The sequence below is a fragment of the Podarcis liolepis genome, assembly GCF_965112155.1.
Source record: "Podarcis liolepis genome assembly, chromosome: 6".
In the NCBI taxonomy this organism is placed as follows: Eukaryota; Metazoa; Chordata; class Lepidosauria; order Squamata; family Lacertidae; genus Podarcis; species Podarcis liolepis.
Genome location: NC_139559.1, coordinates 13,695,226 through 13,716,079, shown reverse-complemented (window position 1 = coordinate 13,716,079; position 20,854 = coordinate 13,695,226). Strand labels below are relative to the sequence as shown.

The window sequence follows — 20,854 nt, the reverse complement described above, 5'->3', positions numbered from 1 at the left end:
AGAGGAGATAGCAGTTAGTTACGAAGCAGAAGTTTTCATTTTCCTGCAATGTCCAAACTTGGGGAACCATAGTTTGTTTTAACTATGATCACCTAAAGGAAGTAAGGATCAGGTGACTAAAAATTGGTAAGGATTCAGAGGGTTACATCTTGCCTACTACAGTATATGTACACAAAGGGCTTTTCAGACCTTTTTTGCTGGAGTCTCTTCAGGTGAGGTGCAAGATCAAGGGAAGTAATAGTACCGTTTTGCTCTGCATTGATCAGACCGTACCTGGAGTACTTTGTCCAGTTCTGGGCACCACAATTTAAAGATATTGACAAGCTGGAATGTGCAGAGGTGGGGGACCCAAGATTTTAAAGGGTCTGGAAATCAAGCCTTATGAGAAACGGTTGAAGGAGCTGGCTATGTTTAGCCTGGAAAAGAGGAAACTCGGAGGAGTATGATACACATCTTTACCTATCTAAAGAACTCACATTGATGATGGTGCAAACTTGTATTCATCAGGAATAACTTTCTGACGGTAAGAGCTGTCCAACAGTGGAACTGAGTCCCTTGGAAGGTGGTGGACTCTCCTATTCCATGGAGGTTTTTAAGAAGAGGTTGGATAGTCACCTGACATGGATGCTTTAGTTGAGATTCCTGCATTGCAGAGGGTTGGACTAGATGACCCAATGTGCCCTTGCAACTCTACAATTCTATGATTGTATAGGAAGCCACTCCCCTATGAGTCTTGGGCTTTATAGACTCGTCTACCCATGCAATTTCTGAAAGCAAAGGGGCACATGGGCTGCCAGATAACCTTTGTCTCTCTGTGGCCTTATCCACACTTCTGTTTGCCCCACCGCTTTCCCCCAGGAAAACCAGCGGTTTGGCTTTGAGTCGGAGCAAATGGCAATTGGGTTTTCTGTGGATTGCTGTTGGTTCTGATTTATTGCTAAAGAGTGGGTTTTCCAAGGGAAAGTGGTGAGGAAAAGCAAAACCACTGGGACTCTTGCCTAGAAAGCACAGTACAAGTGGAAAACCCCTTGGAAACATGCTTTCTAGGCATGAGACGCTGGTGTGGATGAGCCCTCTTATCCCTCGCTTTCTCTCTCTCCCTGCCTTCTGTTTTTCTTCATACCCCTCCTTTTCAATTTAAAAAGACATTGTCCTGCATTTAGGATCCCTGCACACCAATTTAGGATCAGTGACGAGACTCACAGAGTATGAGATGGTTCTTCAGCAGAGGTGTGAGATTTTCCCCCAATGTTTTTGTCTCCAACCCATGGCTGCCTTTTACATTTACCACTGTGCAGTAGTGTACATATAACCTTTGTGCTGATCTACGTCAATATATAAAGCTCTGGTTGTCCAAATAGTTAGGTTGTTTCCTGCCTTCAGATATTCAGCTGTGAGATTTCTCAGTATGTTATTCACAGTGTGTGCATTTAAAGAGGTATTCAGATACTCAGCTGTGAGATTTCCCAATATGCCATTCACAGTGTGTGTGTATTTAAAGAAATGTGAAAAAAGCAGAATGATTGTGTGTGCCTGCATGTGCAAAACACTGAACATGCTTACATGAGACATTGCCAAAAGATGAGGAATCTCTCAGCTGACTCTAAGATGCCTGGACTAGCTTTTGAAAACAACCACCCAGTCACCTGAACATTTAATGTTTGTGTGGGTTGTATTTGCTAAGGCCCATTGGAACAGTCATTATTATTGTCTGTCAAACAGCTGAAGAGCACTTACTAAGAACATCAAAATAATTCTGCATGCAGCTAAGAATTGACTGTGGACATCCTAAGCTAGAACTTCAACACAGGCATATCTCTTATGCTTATTCATGAAGGACCCTCTACTTATCTGGAATTGCTGGAGAAATAAACACTGGTGCTTTTTGTGCATTATCCAGAGTTTGCAGCACAAGACAACTTCAAATATTTTCACAAGTGCATAGCTAATCCTATTTTCTTGCATTTGATGGGGGTATTTGGTACATTTGTTTCCCACCTTTCTTTTAACTAGCGCAGTGTACAAACATTGTTCTCCCACCTCACTGGGATAGGCATCACCACCTGCCATCATTGTAGGGGTGCTAGTGCCCTTGCAGGAGCCTGGTGCTGATTGCACTGTTGATGGTGCTGTTTCTGCTCACCACTGTGGAGGGCGGGCATTTTGCCATGGCTCTCTCAAAGTTAGAGCCTGCAGTGATCCTAATGTGAAATATGATAGATTTCTTCATGATAGATTTAGATAACCCAAGGAACTTAATAGGTGAGTGGGGATTTAAATTTGGGTCTCCCCCGTTTGAATCTGACACACAAAGGTCTGACGCAAGTCATATATTTTTATTTTTATTTTAAATTGCCTTTTCACTTTTAGCACAAGCTTCTACTTTCCCTGTGCTGTGGAGCCCAAATAATTTGGTGTTGGTTGGGCTTTCAAAACCTGCTGTTTGCTTTCCAATCCAACACTGAATGCTTGTGCCCTTTATATTCTGCATTATTATGGTATGCTCTGAAGTGCAAATGCAAGATTTTTCCAGATAAATTCGTCTCAGTGTGGAGCAAAGCTGGAGATGTTGCTGATTAAATTTAGGACAGCAGAACAGAGCACACTGTGGCTGAAAGATCAAATGAAAATGCTCTGTTTGTTGCTTAATGATGCCATTTGCTTGGCTGGTTAAATAAATAAACAAATGGTAGGCCTGGAACGGAGGCGGGAGAAGGAGAAACCACAAGGAAGAATAGATCAGTGAGTGACACTCAGGTCTCAGCAGGGTGTCTTTTTCTCAGCTGTTTGTTCCCCCCCTGTGCCAACCCTGAAATTAAAAGTGCATGTAAATGTGAATGTTTTCCAAACATTCCTTACAGAGAGATTCACTTGGACAAGAAAATAAAGTACCAAGAAAGGCAAAGACATGATGGAACTAAAGAGGTGCAGTGTTAAGCCAAGCAGCTGGGTCATGGCAGTCCAACTTGTCATGCGGTGGGCCAAAATTTGATGCCCCCGCAAGTCTATGCTGCCTTGCTAAGGCAGGTTAAGTGAGGCACTGGGCTTTGGGAAGGAGGTGCAAGGCTCCGGCAGGGGCCTGTAGCCCTCCCAGTTCCTTCCCAAAGCTGGGAAGTACTAAGCTTTGGGAAGGAGACAATGGGAGGACTTTAGGACCTGGTCAGAGCCCCCAGGCCTCCTTCCCAGAGCCCAGCACCTCACTTACCTGACTTTGGAAAGTGCTTTGGTGCCGGTGGAGCATCAAATGTTGCTGAGGGCTGCCAAAATGGTCTTAAGGGCCACATGTTGGACTGCTCTGAGATAGATTATTAGACCTCCTCCCTGCAAAATGTGGAAGCTAATCACTTCCAGTATATCTTTCTGGGCAAAACTACATATGATATTTCAGTTGTAGGACCAGTTTAGAAGTGTTTTACCAAGACTTCTTATCTCCTGAGGCAATTAAAAAATGGTTCTGTGCATATGCAGGGCAGTTTGTTTTGAACTGGGCAAAAGCTTGCTGCAGAGCACTCTGATGTTTTAAATATGCTCCATTTTCAGTCTTTTTGGTGATGCGTGGAATAGGTTGTATATGAAGTTTCAGCTGACTGGCTTGGAAGTCCCATAAATATTAGAGTATGATTTCACCATCAGTTTGAGGAAGCTACATTCAGAAAGTTTCCTTTTAAAAACTTCCAAAATAAGTTGAGTAGATTGCATTATGTATGTGCAAAATTTATCTTTTCCCCCCAGTGGCCTGAAAATATCTTAAATTTGGGGACATACACTTATTGGCCCCTGTTTTGAAGGATAAGTTTACAAATGCTCTTTTTAAAGACTTACTAGGGTACCAGACTCTGTGTGCACCAAAGCTCAGTTTCCTAGTTACAGTAAGAACTGTTCCGTCATTTTCAAGTTCCTTGCTGCGAGTGGGTGAGATATATACAAATGGCTTATTTTGATTTTTTTCTAGTATTCGGGGTCCATTGGACTATTTGTTAAGGGTGTAGCTCACTGGGAAGAAACAACAATGCCTCCATGAAAATATTATTTGTGCTTTTATATCCAGAAGGACACTTCAGCAGCTCCAACATATACGTGAAGCTCAAGGTTGCCAGCTCCTGAAGTGCCAAGATTGGAGTTGGGGACAGGTTCATACACACCTGCAGAAAGTAATGACTCAGTAGTAGAGCATTTGCTTGGCATGCAGAAGGTCCCAGGTTCGGTCCCTAGCATCTCTGGGTAGGGATGTTTGAAATGCTGGAGAACAGCTTCCAGTCAGTGTATACAATACTGAACTAGACGGACCTTTGGTCTTCCCATAAAGCAGCTTTCCATGTTCCTACTGCAGCTGACAAACCCTGGTAGTTCTTGAAAAAAGAAAAGTCTACCAAGCAAGTTTTGCAAGCACACCGGGCTCCAAAACCTCCTGTGCTGTTGGTATAGGAACATCACATCCCCGAGGCATTTTATTCACAAGTTTAACATGGCTCCACACACTAACCATGATAGGTTCCTTGCAGAACTGAAGCGGGACCAAGCAACAAATAAAAGTGTATTCCTGGCAGTCCCAAGTTAGCCTAAGAGCATCCTGGCTGGATTGTTCAGGAAATACCTTCCAATTAACACCCAGCTCCCGAGAATCTTTTTGGTTGTATTAAGTCCTTATTAGTAATTTTCCTAGTAGCAAATCATTTCTGGTCTATAGGTTTTGCAACATCTTGGCTTTGTGAAAAACTCCTAATGTTTGGAAACCAAATGGGTGCATTTATAACAAACCTTTTTTTTGGGGGGGGAGTTTTGTAGGTTGCATTTTTTGGTCCCATTGAATAAAAATATTCTGAACAGACCATATATGGTGTATTTGGTTCATCTTTCCAAACAATTAGAAAACCATCCCTTATTCAGTAAATTCTGGGCTTATGGGAAATGTTTAAATGAATGCATTGCAATTGATTTTAAGGGGTGCATTGCCGGTAACTTTAAGCTCTACAGAATTAATGATGTATATGAATGATGTATGTTGGCCATAAGCCCAGCATCCTTCTGTCAAAGAGAAACAAGTTCAGCTTCTTGCTGTATGTTCCCATGTAGGTACAGTCTGTGCCTGTGCAAGCTTAAAATGTAATTGGGGGCACACTTTGGCTGGGATTCAAAATGCTGATAAAGCATCTTTCTTTAACTGAAGAAACCTTGAAGAAAAAGCATAGGCAGTCCACTTTTTCAGATTTTTTTTACAGCAATCATGAGGGAAGGAAACTTATTTTAAAATAACATTTGGCCTTTTTCAGCATGCAGATTCTCCACTTGTGCTGCAGAGAAGGGGGAAATTCCAGAGATAATATACCTTACAAAATTCCTTTTACTGCCTTTATCTCATAATTCAGGGCCTTTAGCTAAGAGTCATGTTATGCTAAATGGTAAATTACACTTACAGCAGGGCACAAGTGTATTAGGGGGAATCAGTAACTGGACAGAGACCAGTGCCTAGAATAAAAGAATGTACAACTTATTACAAAAGACAATGATAGTTTAAACTATAGGTTGTTGCAGGTTAAAAAGGATGGTTCAAGCTGGACTGGCAACTTTGGAATCAAATTTACAAGATGGCAGAAACTGGAGGGATCAGTTTAACAAAATGTTAAACCACCAAGCATTGCTGGGTGGTTTACAGTATAAAAACACAGAAAAACATAAAGTAACAAACAAAATATGTTCTTGGGTTAAACACATTCTTTGGGAATTAAGTTTTGTTAAGTAAAATAAATGAACAAACGGATATGCTGTACTGTTTTTACATTTTATACATAGAGAATTGGATGAATTGTCAGCCTAGTAGCCCACATGAAACTTACAAGATATCAGAAAAACATACAAGGAGTTCTGTGCAAAGTGTTTTCACAGTTGGTTTGGTGTTTTTTTAAAAAATGTGACACCTATAATGTAATATAAACATTCAGAAATTACATACTCCTTCTGCAGCTGAAAGCAGTACAGTCCACTCTTCCCTCTCATTCTGCTGCATATGTAGACCATGCTACAGTTTCCACATGTAAAGGAGCACACTGTGTCTATCCTGTAGAAGAATCTTCAGAACATGGAGAACAACAAAAAGAGACAAAAATGTGAAAAACACCGGATGCCACAAAGCAAGATAACATCAGCTTGTTTTGGAAAACATTGAACTGCTGGCATCAAGGAGGATGGCTGCTTCACGCCATCTATGTAATACTATATTCTATATTATACTATGACCCTTTGACCTTTAATTAATGCCAGTCCTTCAGGCTGGGAGTCACATTAAAATGCATTTTTCCAGTACATGTGTCGTGTGCATGCAGTGATAGTGGCTTGTTTGAAGCCATTGTGTGAGTACATCTATCTATCTATCTATCTATCTATCTATCTATCTATCTATCTATCATTTACATTTCTCTGCCAATACACTCCCAAGTGGTTTGCAAGCCAAAATAATGGATAGTTTAAAATCTAATAATGGGGGGGGGGGAATGCAGATAGCAACTCATGCATAAGACCTCAGATAATATAATCGGGGCAGGAAACAGTTCTGAGTGAAGGAAAGCCAAATGGCAGGTAATAGCTAGACTGTTGGAGGGGGTCTTGATAGAGGGGGCTGTTAATAGAAACAGTTCTGTGAAAACTTTCAGTGCAGTAGCCATGCTTAGGGCCAAAAACTACATGTACACTTAACAGAAGTGACATGGTGTTACATGTATTTGTGTTAAATTGCACATAGCAGCTGGCAGGTGATCTAAGAATTGGGGATACGACCTATGGGGAGGGAGGTGTTAACCAATTATTCCTCTGATACTGTTGAAAAGCCCTTCCCAAGCTGGTCTTTGGCACAGGTAAGGTAAAGGTAAAGAGATCCCGACCGTTAGGTCCAGTCGTGGCTGACTTGGGTTGCGGCGCTCATCTCGCTTTATTGTCCAAGGGAGCCGGCGTACAGCTTCCAGGTCATGTAGCCAGCATGACTAAGCCGCTTCTGGTAAACCAGAGCAGCGCATGGTAATGCTGTTTACCTTACCGCCGGAGCAGTACCTATTTACCTACTTGAACTTTGACGTGCTTTTGAACTGCTAGGTGGGCAGGAGCAGGGACTGAGCAACAGGAGCTCACCCCGTTGCGGGGATTCGAACCGCCGACCTGATCGGCAAGTCCTAGGCTCTGTGGTTTAACCCACAGCGCCACCCGTGTCCCTCCCCTTTAGCATAGGAGGAAACTCCTATTGGCGACTCCAATAGAAGTTGAGTATCAGAAGCTTCTCACCTCTGTATTCCATGTTTGACAAAGGTTTTCCTTTTCCACTGCTCTTAAAGACACAGGCGCCCTGCCCTTTAACCTGACATTTGTGTTGCAAATTAATTTTAAGGTCAAACTCTAGAATATATCTTGTCTACTTAAAATAGTTAAAACTGATGTGTTACCAATTTGTAAGGACACACAGCCATCAGTATTTAATATTATGAGTTTTGTGGGGCGGCTAGTGTCCTGCCACTTCCATTTCGAGTTTACTTTAAGCACTGCATTGAGCCTTGGTCCATGAAAGCTTGATATTTTCTACTTTATTAGTGAGAGTGCATGACAGATTTATAAGCAAAACCAAGTCCCTGAATATCTGTTCGCTCATGTTTCCTGATAATTGAGGCCTGCCTTCATTCAGTTGTTTTTTAAACCAGCAGGTGCTGATTAAAATGTAAGTTTTGTTAGTTCGTTTTCTGTGGGATCAGGACATTTGGCTTTCTTTTTAGGAATGTTTAGAGCATTGTTTCCCAGAGTGACAGCTAAATTAAATATCAAAGTTAACACTCAGCTTTCTTTAAAAAATGACTGTGAATTGTCATAAGAAGAGCCCTGCAATATTAGATCCATCTAGTCCACTATTCTCTTTACCGCAATGGCCCAGATTCCTATGAGAAGACCAAAAACTACAGTTGACATTTAACTTCAGAATGTGGGAAATAAACAGGGGGATGGATCCAGACTCAGTTAGCTGTCTCTTAGGCCCCTTTGATATCAGTTGGATATCAAATCAACTTAAATTTTGACAAGTTTTCAGAATGCTGTCAATGAGATCTAAATTGAACTAATTCTTCTTCCAACCCATAGTGTTGATTTCAATTTAACGGCTTCTGTTTTATTTCTTCTACAGACAATTGAACAGTTGTATAACATAAAGAGAATGGAGGCACAGAGACTTCCTTGTCCTCCGGCGTCACTAAAAGATCAGCCAGTTCAGCTCTCTTGCCTTCAAGCAGTGCCAGCAGCATCAAATCTCTCACTGAGTCCGGTGGTCCTTCAGCCAGAACAAGGTGTCTCCCAGACTATATATCTGAAAGCCCTTACCATACCACTTTATCAACCTACCCAGGCAGAATGTCATCATCCAAACAACAGACTGCCCACAGGCCGAACCAGTATCAACTTAGACAGCACTAGTATGCCTTTAATCGTAAGCCCAGTTTTACATTCAGAGGGGACAGATCAACTTCAGGCAGTCATTCAGAAGCAACCTAGGACAATAAATATAATTAGTGGTTTATCGGTTTTGCCACAAAATCCTTCTCCATGCCTGCCACTTGGAAGCCCAGGGAAATCCAAAAGTGCTGGGAAGTACCTCTGTAAACATTGTGGCCGTGATTGCCTAAAACCAAGTGTTCTTGAGAAACACATGCGCTCACATACAGGTGAGAGACCTTTTCCATGTACTACGTGTGGCATTGCATTTAAAACTCAAAGCAATCTGTATAAACATAGGAGATCCCAAACACATGTAAACAATGCCAGGCAGCCCTCAGAATCTGACAACAGTAGTACATTAGAAGAGAACGAGAAGTTGTCTGAAAGTGTTGGAGCTCTCCAGACAACAAAAGCCAACGATAGAAACTGTGACCAGCAAAGGACAGTGATTAAACAAGCCATTTCAGAGTCCACAGATGTGTTAACTAGGGAGAAGCACCTTCCTGATGCTTCTTTGCCGGCAGTGAATGCTTTATTCCTTGGATCTGAAAACCAGTGGATGACAGCGGACAACTATCACGGAGGGCTAAGTCAGAATGCCCTTGAGAAAGAGACCATGAAAGATCCATTGAATTCGCTCCAGAGAAGAAAGATTCAGGAGCAAAGGTCTCCAACTGTCAGTAAGCACAGTCAGCTACAGAGGCAGCAAGCCACATACTCGGAGAAGCTATGGGACAGCAGATCTCCAGACTACAAGCTGAAGAAATGTGAAAGCACTGACTCAGGATACCTGTCACGCTCTGATAGTGTGGAACAGCAGATGCTGTCTCCCAGCCCTCTGCACAGTCTTTGTGAGCACAGCATAGAGTCAGAAAGTGATACAGCCATTAGCAACCTCAGGTACACAGCAGGAAATAGCTCAAAAGTAGATTTGGCTGAGAAAGCACCAGGAGCCTTAACGTTTGAGAAAAAGAAATTGGAGGAGCATATCTCAAAGCTAATATCTCAAAATAAAGCTGTGGTGGATGACACCCAACTGGACAATGTTAGACCCAGGAAAACAGTCCTGTCCAAACAGGGCAGCATTGACTTGCCGATGCCTTATACGTATAAAGACTCGTTCCATTTTGACATACGGCCTGTTGACATAAACAGAAGAAAGAACCTTTCTCTGTTCTCAGCCAAGTCTATATTCACACCTGTGGAAAAATCAAAGCCATTGTTTTTTCACTCGGTCCCCACTCAGTTCTCTACGACAATTGATTGTGTGCCTGTTACCAGAAGTAACTCTTTGCCTTTTGTTGAGAGTACTAGGAGGGTACAGGATCAAATAGATAGTTCAAAATTAACTTCTTTCGCTAGAATGTCCCCAAACACAAGTTTTTCTGGTTTATTGCATAGCAACAACTTTGCTGCAAGTACAGCAGGCTTTCCTAACAGCCACCCCCGAGCGCTTGTCAGGCAGGTGGCAGTAGATGACTTACTGCTAAGTAACGTGATTGAATCTTCATCTTCTTCGGAAGAGATGAAAGGCACTAAGAAGCCTGGAGCTGGGGGAGAAGGAGCAAACGCAAAGCATAAGAAACCCAGTCAAAGAAAATTTAAAATGTTCTCTCAGGAAAAATGGCAGGTTTATGGGGATGAGACATTTAAGAAAATCTACCAGAAAATGAAAAGCAGTCAAATGACCAAGAAACCAAAGGAAAATAAGACAGATACTTCAAGCATCCATTTGGATGCCAAGGAAACAACTAGTCAGGAGGGAGTTACTCTGCCAAGAGAAGGCAGAAGCAACACAATGGCAGCCATTTCTGCAAAACTGAATACTGAAGAACTGAAAGGCCGTTCTATCAGTAGTCCTATATTGCAATGTGTTTCCTTACAAGAGAGTTCAAGGAGCTTTGCAGAATCAATGGAAACATCAAGTACTGTGAGTGATTGTGAACACAGTGATATGACTAAAACACTTCTGGAACACAGATGCAAAGAATTGGGTGTTTCAGAGGAAGAATCAAATAGCAACACTCAGGTCCAGCCTTTAAGTTCCAGTTGTGAACTGAAGTTCCCACTTCAGCAAGCCACAGATCAAGAGACTGTTACCTCATTAAACACTGCCAACTTGCATAATACTGGCTCAGAGGAGACAATTACACAAGAAGAATTTATTAAACTTTTGCCCCCATTACATGACGATATTTTGACCTGCAAAGGAGAAGATACTGGTGGAAAAGAAAGCTTTCAACTTAAGCAGGGGGGCTTACCACCACACCAGTGCGACAGCAGTGAGCCAGTGCAGGCACTTCAAAAGTTACCCTCGGAGAGAAAAAAGTTAAAAGTGGATAAACCGAAAAGCAAAGAAAATACAAAACTAAAAGTCAGTATTGGTCACAGCAGCTCAGAAGAGAGAACTGTGAAACCACTAGACCATTGCAAACTTCTTAATATGGTTGCTCCAGTATCAGTAAGTCACTCAGTTAAAGGAGAAAAGCAGACAGGAACAGTAGGAGCAAATGCATCAGGTGGCAACATGGAATATGAGGAAGCAGTCAAATATCCCATAATGGTTTCTAATAATAAGGATGATGTTGCTAATCTCACTGATAAAGCAAGTGTACCAGCATTTTCATTTTCTGAACAACTCAAGGCTGGGATAAAAAAGGAGCACGCCTGCAATTCATCTGCTTTACAAAAACTGACAGAAAACCCATGTCCGATGATAACGGGGACAGAAATGTCATATCAGAGTGGAGATACGGCACCACCCCACACACATCATCTAGCAGTTGATCAAGGACCTCCACATCTAAAGAAAAATGAATTTCTCCCAAAGTATATCCTAAAATGTGCACAAGAAGCGAATAGTACAGACATGCCATTAATTCTAGCAGGAGTGTCAAAGGAAATGCCCTGTATTTCACTGCCCTGCACGTCAACTGACTCCTCTTCCCTTGCCAGTAACAATAGATCAGTTGGAACCAGCTCCACAGATGTCTTTTTGTGCCCTTTGCATTTGGAACTGAGTCATCCGAACAGAACAAAAGAGCTAAAAGGGGAAGTACATACAACGCTGAAGTCTCTGGTAGTTTGCTCACCAGCTATCCTAGAAACCACCAGCATCACAACCAGGTTAGACAGAAGATGCCATCTTCAGAATGTCAGGCAGAAGGAGAAGACGAAAGATGAGGGGAAAGGAGCCAATAACGGAGACCATTTAGGTGATCAAAAGCTGCCCCAGGAAGGGGATGGACATGTGATTGTTTGTACATCACAGATGCCAGGGGGAAAAATATGCTTTACATCTATGTATAGAGGAGGGTTTCTTATATCTTCGGACATGACAGGGCAGAGTCCCGCCCTTCAGTTAATACACTCAGGGAACAGTTCGGTTCTATCTGTGTCTTCATTGGTGGAAAGGGCAGTTTTTTGTGGAAACACAGACACAAAAATCACGGAATGGCAATCAGCTGTTAACCCTTTTCCAGGATTTCAGGATCTGCCCAGCTGTTCGGTTGATAGTTCCAAATGCCTTTGCCATTCCTCGGACACGCTTTATTGCCATGTGCTCTGCACCCAACAAAAGGAAGTCTGCACTCTTTCCCAATTAAGTGCAGTTTCTCGTGCGGGAAACTTGAAAGTTCCGAGCTTGAATATATCCTTCCCAACTCTAAATGCGGAGCCTCAGCTAACGTGGTGCTGCTTATCTAGAAACCTCCCTCTTCCTGTTGAGCAGGTGGAGAAGAAATATTCTGCTTATTCTTCCCTGCATACCTGCAAAAATGAAAGCATGGTGTCAAAATGTAGTCTTTCCTTTTGCCAAATGAAAAGTACCAAGAAGGCTGCTAGCCAAGGCTTGACGGCTGGGACCCCCAAAGCACCAGTCACTTGCTTTTCACAGAAGCAGCAGATAGAGAAGGTAATTCCTTTACTCCCTTCCTTCCCAAATAGGGGAAATGTCACATTGTACCTAGAATAAAATGGAAGAATGGTGGTTAAGGAGCAGGCTCATATGTTATCTTGTTAGTACTTAATACTAGCAGCATATGATCAATTCATACTCTGATATCCAAGGGCCATGGGGCCATCCATGACAAACATTGGTTGATACCTTCAAAACATGGGGTGATCACCTACCTTAATAGAGCTCTCAGTCACGGTTATGACATGCTTTCCATGGGTTGTAGTATCTAACTAAGAGGTTTTCAACCTTTTTTAGTCCACGGCTCCCTTGACCAACTACATTCTTTCTGCAGCACCCCTGTGGGGCTCAGGAGCCCAGTTATGTCACCCCTTGCCTGCATAACTGGCAGCCTCTCCCCCTTCTATGAACACCTTCCCTTGTGGAGTATTCCCTCAGTCTGCTCACTTCTCCCCCTCTACTTGGGAGTCCTCTGGGCAGCTGCTTCTACCGTCCCTGATCTCTGAGCTCTCTCTCTCTAGCGCTCTATATGTGGGTTAAATTCTTCCATAATTTTGGTGGTTTAAAAAATTACATTTATCTTGCCATTTTGTTTTATTTTTATATTTGCAGCAGTGCTTTACAACAACTGGATTTGATGTGCTGTTAAAAGACATTCCAGAGGCAGAAGGGGCAAAAGAAAAGCTTAACAAAGTGAGAGGACTCACAACCAATAAAGGAAAGAGAAGCCGTAAAAGGAAAAAAATGAAGATCAGTCAAAAACGGTGAGAAATATTGGGGTTCAATCTAATAGAAAAATATTTTTCTCTGGATATGTGTAGTATTTACAAACATGGCGTGGTGGTAGCTCCAGATGTACTGTTCTTGATGTCTTTTTCTCTTAGAACAAAAGTGCATGTGTGTATCTCTGTGGGTAGAAGTTTCATTGATGGTGTTCTCTTTGCAACAGCAACTAAAATGTGAAAAACCAGACTTTGTACCTGGTCAGGGCTGGTCTGTCCTGATGTGGCTGCCTCAGGTGCTCCCCCACTGCCACCTCTGGAGAGGTTCCTGTAAGCTTCCTGAGACCATGGTAAATGAGGTGCTTCAGCAACCCCAATAAGCAAGGGAGCCATGAACAAGGCGGCACATTCCTATTTTGCCTCAGGTGGTGAAACGGGATGGGCTGCCCCTGGTCCTGGCTATTTATGATTATATTTGTCTCCGTAACTATTCTGTACTGGGACGCAGGTGGCACTGTGGGTTAAACCACAGAGCCTAGGACTTGCTGATCAGAAGGTTGGCGGTTCGAATCCCCACGACAGGGTGAGCTCCCTTTGCTCGGTCCCTGCTCCTGCCAACCTAGCAGTTCGAAAGCATGTCAAAGTGCAAGTAGATAAATAGGTACCGCTCCAGCGGGAAGGTAAATGGTGTTTCCGTGCACTGCTCTGGTTCGCCAGAAGCAGCTTAGTCATGCTGGCCACATGACCCGGAAGCTGTACGCTGGCTCCCTCGACCAATAAAGCGAGATGAGCGCCGCAACCCCAGAGTTGGCCACGACTGGACCTAATGGTCAGGGGTCCCTTTACCTTTAACTATTCTCTGGCTCCCCCGTGAATACAAAATGACTGAGTTCATAAAGCAGAGAGAAGAAAGAGTGGTGACAAAGAAGGTGGGAGAGGAGAGCAAATAATAGATGCCAAAGGAAGTACAGGTGAAGGTATCTTCTCCCTTTATACCTCAGCATGGCTGATAAATCCTGAAATTTGACGAGCACTGTTTAATTGCAGTGCTCGTATAATGTTACATAAGAGCTGCCATAAAACACAATGTGATTAGCATGGGTGTAGTCCTGAATCTCATATCTGTAGTAACATCAGATTAGACCACGCATGAAGTCACCCTTGCCATTTGCAATATGGTTAAAAGAAAACTGAATTAGGCCAAATGGTTTTTGGACGAGAATTTGCTTTCTGATCCTAACTGACTGAACTCAGACAAAACAGATGGTATCATCAAGAACACTTAAAGTGAAGAATACATATGGAGCCACATTGTGACTTAGAACACATGTTATGTGGCTACTCTTGTCCCAAGTAGAAGATTAGCTGGCATTTTTGGCGTCATAGGCAACTAAGTTCAAGAAAGAGTTATGTGTGGGTTTGATTGGTCACCAAATTTCAGTTTACAATAATGAAGCAAAACATATGGGTCTTGAGGCCAAGTCTTCAGCAGGGGTAAATCGCCTCTTTGGTGGCATTAACTGGATTAATGTTAAATTGCAGATATCCTTTCATATGCATCATTATTGATTTCAAGATATTGGCAAGCGCTACAGAACAAATAATGGCTTCATTACAAAACGGGAAAGGCAATATTTTCAGTATTAGTCATTAAAGCATATTTTATCCTGCTTTTCAGTTATTTAGAGTCTAAAAAGTGAGAGCTGGAATGTTAAGAACCTGTTTTCTCATACAAAAGCCGCATAAGACAGATGATCCACAAGATGAATGCTTCCCACTCTTGCTTGATCTGTTTCTGTGAACTGTTGTATATCAGGGGCTGGAATGTTGCTTGGAGCTGGAATCTCTACTTCAGCCACTAGGTTTCGGGGTGAACGTACTGCTGTGTTTCCAATCTGTGCATGTCCCATAACTTCCTGCTGAAATCCAGTAACTTTTTATACCATATATGGTTGGGTTTTTTAATTCCTGGTTCTGCTTTTTTGTGTGCACTTTAGTGCAGGAGTTCCCCTGCAGATGGCAATAATGTGGTAATATTGGAGAAGCACCACAGAACAACTAATGAAGTAGAACCATGGGTGGATGGTCCAGTGTAGATCCATCACTAATGCACAATTATTGTGTGGCATGTTGCAGAACACACCTGCACAAAAGCACCAATCCAGAAGGGACCTCCAATGCTTGTGATGAGATGTGGCCCTCGGAAAACAAGGTCATAAAGCATTCTAAAGACATAAACCTGTATATTTTACTTTGTAGATATAAGGGGAGTTATGGACATAGACACATTCTGCTGAAAACCAACAGACTGGGCAAGCAACACTGGCCAGCAAACAGGCCCCTGGAGACCCCCAAAAGGCATCCCAATTCCCACACATCTGACAGCCGTGAACCTTGTGGAAAATGGTCCTGTCTTCCAACAGCCTCTCAAGGTAAGGTTAGCTCTCCATGACTGCTGCTTCTTCTTCCTTCCTCCTCCTCCTCCTCTTCTTCTTCTTCATTTTATTTCTATACAGTGGTACTTCGGGTTACAGACGCTTCAGGTTACAGACTCCATTAACCCAGAAATAGTACCTCGGGTTAAGAATTTTGCTTCAGGATGAGAACAGAAATTGTGCTCCGGTGGTGCGGCAGCAGTGGGAGGCCCCATTAGCTAAAGTGGTGCTTCAGGTTAAGAACAGTTTCAGGTTAAGAACAGACCTCCAGAACGAATTAAGTTCTTAAGCCAAGGTACCACTGTACTGTTTTATATTTTTAAGAAAAATCTCAAAGCGGTTTATGGAATAAAACACCAATAACACAATCAGAAGAAAATCAAATACAGTGGTGCCTCGCAAGACGAAATTAATTCGTTCCGCGAGTTTTTTCGTCTTGCGAATTTTTTGTCTTGCGAAGCACGGTGTCGGAAAAGTTTTGGAAAAGCTTCAAAAATCACAAAAAACCTCAAAAAAGGCTACCACACCACGTTCTATGAGTTGCTCCTCGAAGTCAAGTCGCAACTGTATTAACGGTGTTAAGAAAAAGGAAAGAAACTTGCAAAAAACACAAGACGTTTTCGCCTTGCGAAGCAAGCCCATAGGGAAATTCGTCTTGCGAAGCAGCTCAAAAACCGCAAAACCCTTTCGTCTAGCGAGTTTTTCGTCTTGCGAGGCATTCGTCTTGCGGGGCACCACTGTATAGAGTATAGTCAAAGCAACATAATTAACAGAAAACTAAAATATTAGCTTAAAGATTTCAAAACAAAACATTACAAAGGAGGTCAACTACAGAATACATATTTAACACAAAGTTAACAAAAAAATAATCTTAAACATTTCAAAAAAAATAATTGCTAAGTGAAGTCAAATATAAAATGCACATTTAAAACAGAATGATTAACGAGAATAAAATAAGCATGACACGGCTCTTTGGCAGGCACAAAAAAATGGGGCAAAATAATCCAGTAGTTACGGTTTGTTGTCAGGCATAGCGATGTCCCTCTGGTCTCACCAGGAGCCTCTTTGGTGGAGCTGGGTGAGTCTGGGCCCCACCCCCTAGGCCAGATGGAAAGGGCCTTGCAGGGAGTGGCCTTCACGACTCACACCCAGGTGATGTCCCTCTGGTCTCACCAGGAGATAATAATTGGGAGCACATCATTACTCCAGTCCAGCTGGATGGCTTGGTGACTGACCCCAGACTATTCTCAGGTCAAGTGCAGCTGCTCCTTACTGCTTCATGCATTCATGTGTACTACATGTGTTTGGGAAGGGCTCGTAGGTCAGTGGAAGAGTAGCTGCTTTGAATGCAGAAGGTCCAAGTTCAATCTCTCTCACAGACAGAGGCAGGGGGTACTCTGCCAGTGGTGCGTGTCCCAGGGGTGTGTGCCAGCAGCAGGGAGCATCCAGGGTGTGTGTGTGTGTGTGTGTGTGTGTGTGTGTGTACCACCTGCGGCAACATCACCCCCCTCAGGTATGGCACCTGGGGTGTACCACACCCACCTTGCTCTGCCTCTGCTCACAGACGGATGCTGACTCCTCCTAAATACCTAGTCCTCTCTTCCTCTCAGCACAAGAATTTTCACTTGTGCAATAGGACTCCTCATATGTTCGCTACACCCTTCCCAAATAAGCCTTGGAGGGTTGGGGAAACCCCTAGAATAGATTTAGGGGGACATGCAATGGCGATAAAAGCCCAGTGTGCAAGCTTAAATTGTTCTGGTGGGAGGCTTATATAGCGCTACATTGGTCATGTTCAAGGGGCATTCCTTCACAGCTCCCTTCATGGCAGTTTCACTGTCTTTTCCTCTTAATTCATGGTTCCTCTGAAAGATAGCCCTGGCACAAATGGTTACATGCCATATTCTTAATTACGTCAAGTAAGCATCTAATAAAAGGGGCGCGGGTGGTGCTGTGGGTTAAACCACAGAGCCTAGGGCTTGCCAATCAGAAGGTTGGCGGTTCGAATCCCCACGACAGGGTGAGCTCCCGTTGCTCGGTCCCTGCTCCTGCCAACCTAGCAGTTCGAAAGCATGAAGTGCAAGTAGATAAATAGGTACCGCTCCGGTGGGAAGGTAAACGGTGTTTCCGTGCGCTGCTCTGGTTCACCAGAAGCTGCTTAGTCATGCTGGCCATATGACCCGGAAGCTGTACACCGGCTCCCTCACTCAGTAAAGCGAGATGAGTGCCACAACCCTAGAGTCGTCCACGACTGGACCTAATGGTCAGGGGTCCCTTTAAGCATCTAATAGAACATTTGCTCTTGGATGCAGGTGAAAATTTTGGAAGATGCCAATTCTTGGCCATGCTGTCTAAGTTGTCAAGTCTTAAGTCTTGTATGTACTTACACTACACTCCTTAAAAGGGATGAACAAGATTTGAAATGGCATGTCAAGGTGTCTGGTACCAGATAACCGATACCAAGACCGTGACAAATGTACTTGCATTAATTTTGAGTCAAGTGCAAAAGTACTTTAATTCCCATTGGGCCACATATGGTGCTAGTACAGGGATGGGGAACCTGTGGTCCTCCTGCAGTTGGACTACAACCCCCATCATTCCTCATCATTTACTGTGCTGGCTGGAGCTGATGGGAGTTGGGATTCAATAACACCTTGTGGGCCACAGGCTCCCCATCTCTATAGCAGTGGGACTTCATGTGTCCCAGGGCCCCCACTTAACACTGTCTGTCTTTGAATTAAAGTAGAGGCTTGGGGCAGTTTCCATTTCAGCAGATTCTCCTTGCTTGCACATCTTTCCCTTTTTAATCATCTCTGTTTAGCTCTTTGGTACCGGTTTCCTTGGAGACATGAACTAGTAATTGCTGCACTAAGGAGTGTAAGCTGTTTTTCAAGGGATGAGTATCTACGAGGCCCAGCTTTTCTATTGCTAAAGGATATATCGAAGCCAGCATAGCATTTGTTTTCCAGCCTTTCTCTTGATCATTTAGATTGAAACTATAAGGTTGACAGTATTACACAGGATGGATTTTACAATAACGTGCTTTCAGCTTCCATGGATGGAAGTATGAAAACATGGACTATAGAGCTGAGGATTATTACACCATTATTTCCATCATGTTAAAAAAAGGGTATTAATAGGTTTAATCATACGTTCCCTGGTTACTTTGTTTCTGTGTGTGTTATTCCTTTGGGGCATTCCATTTTTCCTTCTCTGACTTCCAACTCATCTGTCATCTGTGAGGGCTAAAAGGTACCATACCCAGATGTGACAACTCTTTTCAAAGCATGAAACATGTTTCTACTCCCCTTGTTCCTAATTCTGGACACTTTCACCCACATTTGCACTCCCCCCTGCCCCCACTTCATTTACCTGTTGGTCTGCAATTCAGAATTCTCGTTCCTCTTCAACCAAACTCTTTGGCTGACTGAAATCTGATGCCCTTTTAAATGTGTTGTGGGAGGGGAGATTATTGGTTTGTGTTTGTATTTGTTCTTATTTTTATTATGTATTTTGTGTTTTTATATTGTAATTTTAAGTTGTGAACAGCCCTGAGATTTCTGGATGAAAGGTGGTATACAAATTTAATTGATGATGATGTTGCCATTGAAGTGCAGATAAATGTTGGCTTTGGGCATGGTAAACTAAATTTGATAGCCCAGCCTGGCTCACAGAGATGTTTAAATACATTGATGTATTTCAAGACATAACAAGCAGTTAAGGTGGCAAAAAACATCTACATAAATAAAGGTTTAAAATATTAAGCAACTGCTTGTAAAATTTCATTTGTCAAATGCGTTCTGTATATCACTAACTATGAATTCAAATCTTAAGTGGAAGCCACCTGGAACCTATTTGCCCAGAAAAAGTGGAAAACGAAAATCAGCCTGCTAACCACGGTGTCTCTGTTTTCTTTCCAAACAGGGAATGACCAAAATCTACAGCAGGAGACATCTTATACCCCAACTGACAAAGCTGCTTCCTCTGTGAAAAAGAACCAGATGAAAGAAGTAAGGAGTCATTTGGGAATACCTTTTCAACTCTTGGTAACTCAAGTAACATTGGACTAATTGAAAGCTGAAAGGACAAGTAGTTGATAAACCAGCCATTCCCCCCTGCATAGTTTTAATATTCGCAAAAAGCAATGGGATATTTTGGGCGGTACTCAACTTAATAATACTTAATTAAATCATTAAACAAACAAGTTAAAAGTACAATACAAAAAATAAAACAGTTGAAACTATAAAATCAAACTTAAATTAAAATGGCTACTGGAATTTTTAAAAAGTCTTCAGTAAGTACCAGAACTTCAGTAGGGAAGGGGCCTGGCTGAGCTCAACTGAGAGTTCCATGAAATTGGTCCCACAGTACTAAACACACTGTTCGTGGTAGAAATGAGCCATGAGTTATAAGAAAGACTTCAGTGATCAGGCAGGGATCCTAGAGTTATCCTCTACCCAAATTGTGAAGCACCTTGTAAAGTAACACCTGAACCTTGGAACTGGCCCTATAGTGTAGGGCAGCCATATAGACTTGTTAGTGCTATGACTACCACACAGTGGAAGTCCCCCTCTTCTCTCTATGCACCTCCCCTAATTCTGATCCAAAGGGTTGGAGGAACTCCAGAACAGATTTTTTTTGGGGGGGGGTAGAAGGAGGAGAGGAGAGGGAGAAGTTCATTTGTTCCGTGAAAACTTATTGAACTAACAAAACTGCTTGTCTTTTAATATTATGACAAGAAGAGGGGAAACGAAATGGTAGTCATTTGCGATGGTCAGTGATCTTCCATTTCCAATAAAGATATTTGTATTACAAGATGAATTTTGGCAGGCACCATGGCTATCCATATGAAAACTTACCTCATGAATGTGTCACCCCCCAAATTTAAACATAGATGCCATTTACAAGAACAAGTTGCATGACATTCCTTTTCCAGAAGGTGCCTACTTACTGCAAGCTGTTTTGCAGTGAGAAAATAACCTTCAGCATAGGCCCTTAGTAGACTTCTTGACGAAATAAGACTTTAGCGCAAGTATTTTAATTTGTGCAACTTTCCCTTCCTCTCCTGCTGAATGCTTCACACCAAACTCATAACAGTGAGTTTGGGACACTCCCAGAACTGGTTAAGTTGGGGGAAACAGGAGAGGGGGGGGGGGAAGTTCCATTACACAGCCAGATGTCTCTGCACTGACAGAAAGAGTGCACTGAATACTGCCCAGCAACAGCAATCCTAACCTCACTTACCTGGGAGTCATCACCATAGAATTCTGCGGGACTAACTTCTGGGTAAGGCTGCAGTCAGTGTAATGAAATGAGTTATT

The 20,854-nt window shown here is 42.7% G+C and overlaps 2 protein-coding genes and 1 long non-coding RNA gene across 18 annotated transcripts in view; 2 read left to right on the top strand and 1 right to left on the bottom strand.

Annotated features, from left to right (window-relative positions):
• Positions 1 to 20,854, top strand: part of EDN3 (endothelin 3) — a 527,748-nt gene that overhangs the window by 421,640 nt on the left and 85,254 nt on the right. The window lies entirely within an intron of this gene.
• Positions 1 to 20,854, top strand: part of ZNF831 (zinc finger protein 831) — a 47,403-nt gene that overhangs the window by 23,848 nt on the left and 2,701 nt on the right. For 13 of the 16 annotated variants that reach the window (XM_083507312.1, XM_083507316.1, XM_083507310.1 and 10 more), the window contains 4 exons: positions 8,153 to 12,373; positions 12,989 to 13,140; positions 15,358 to 15,530; positions 19,458 to 19,543. In XM_083507312.1, coding sequence (XP_083363438.1) covers positions 8,183 to 12,373; positions 12,989 to 13,140; positions 15,358 to 15,530; positions 19,458 to 19,543 — 4,602 coding nt within the window. In that variant the 5' untranslated portion in view covers positions 8,153 to 8,182. Of the gene's footprint in view, positions 1 to 8,152; positions 12,374 to 12,988; positions 13,141 to 15,357; positions 15,531 to 19,457; positions 19,544 to 20,854 lie in introns of those variants that run through there. The other 3 variants (XM_083507317.1, XM_083507314.1, XM_083507315.1) reach the window with 2 other exon arrangements.
• On the bottom strand, positions 4,802 to 6,476 carry LOC310708953. Its single transcript, XR_014527253.1, has 2 exons — positions 6,409 to 6,476; positions 4,802 to 6,373 (listed from the first exon to the last, which is right to left on the bottom strand). It is a non-coding gene; the product is annotated as an uncharacterized lncRNA (long non-coding RNA).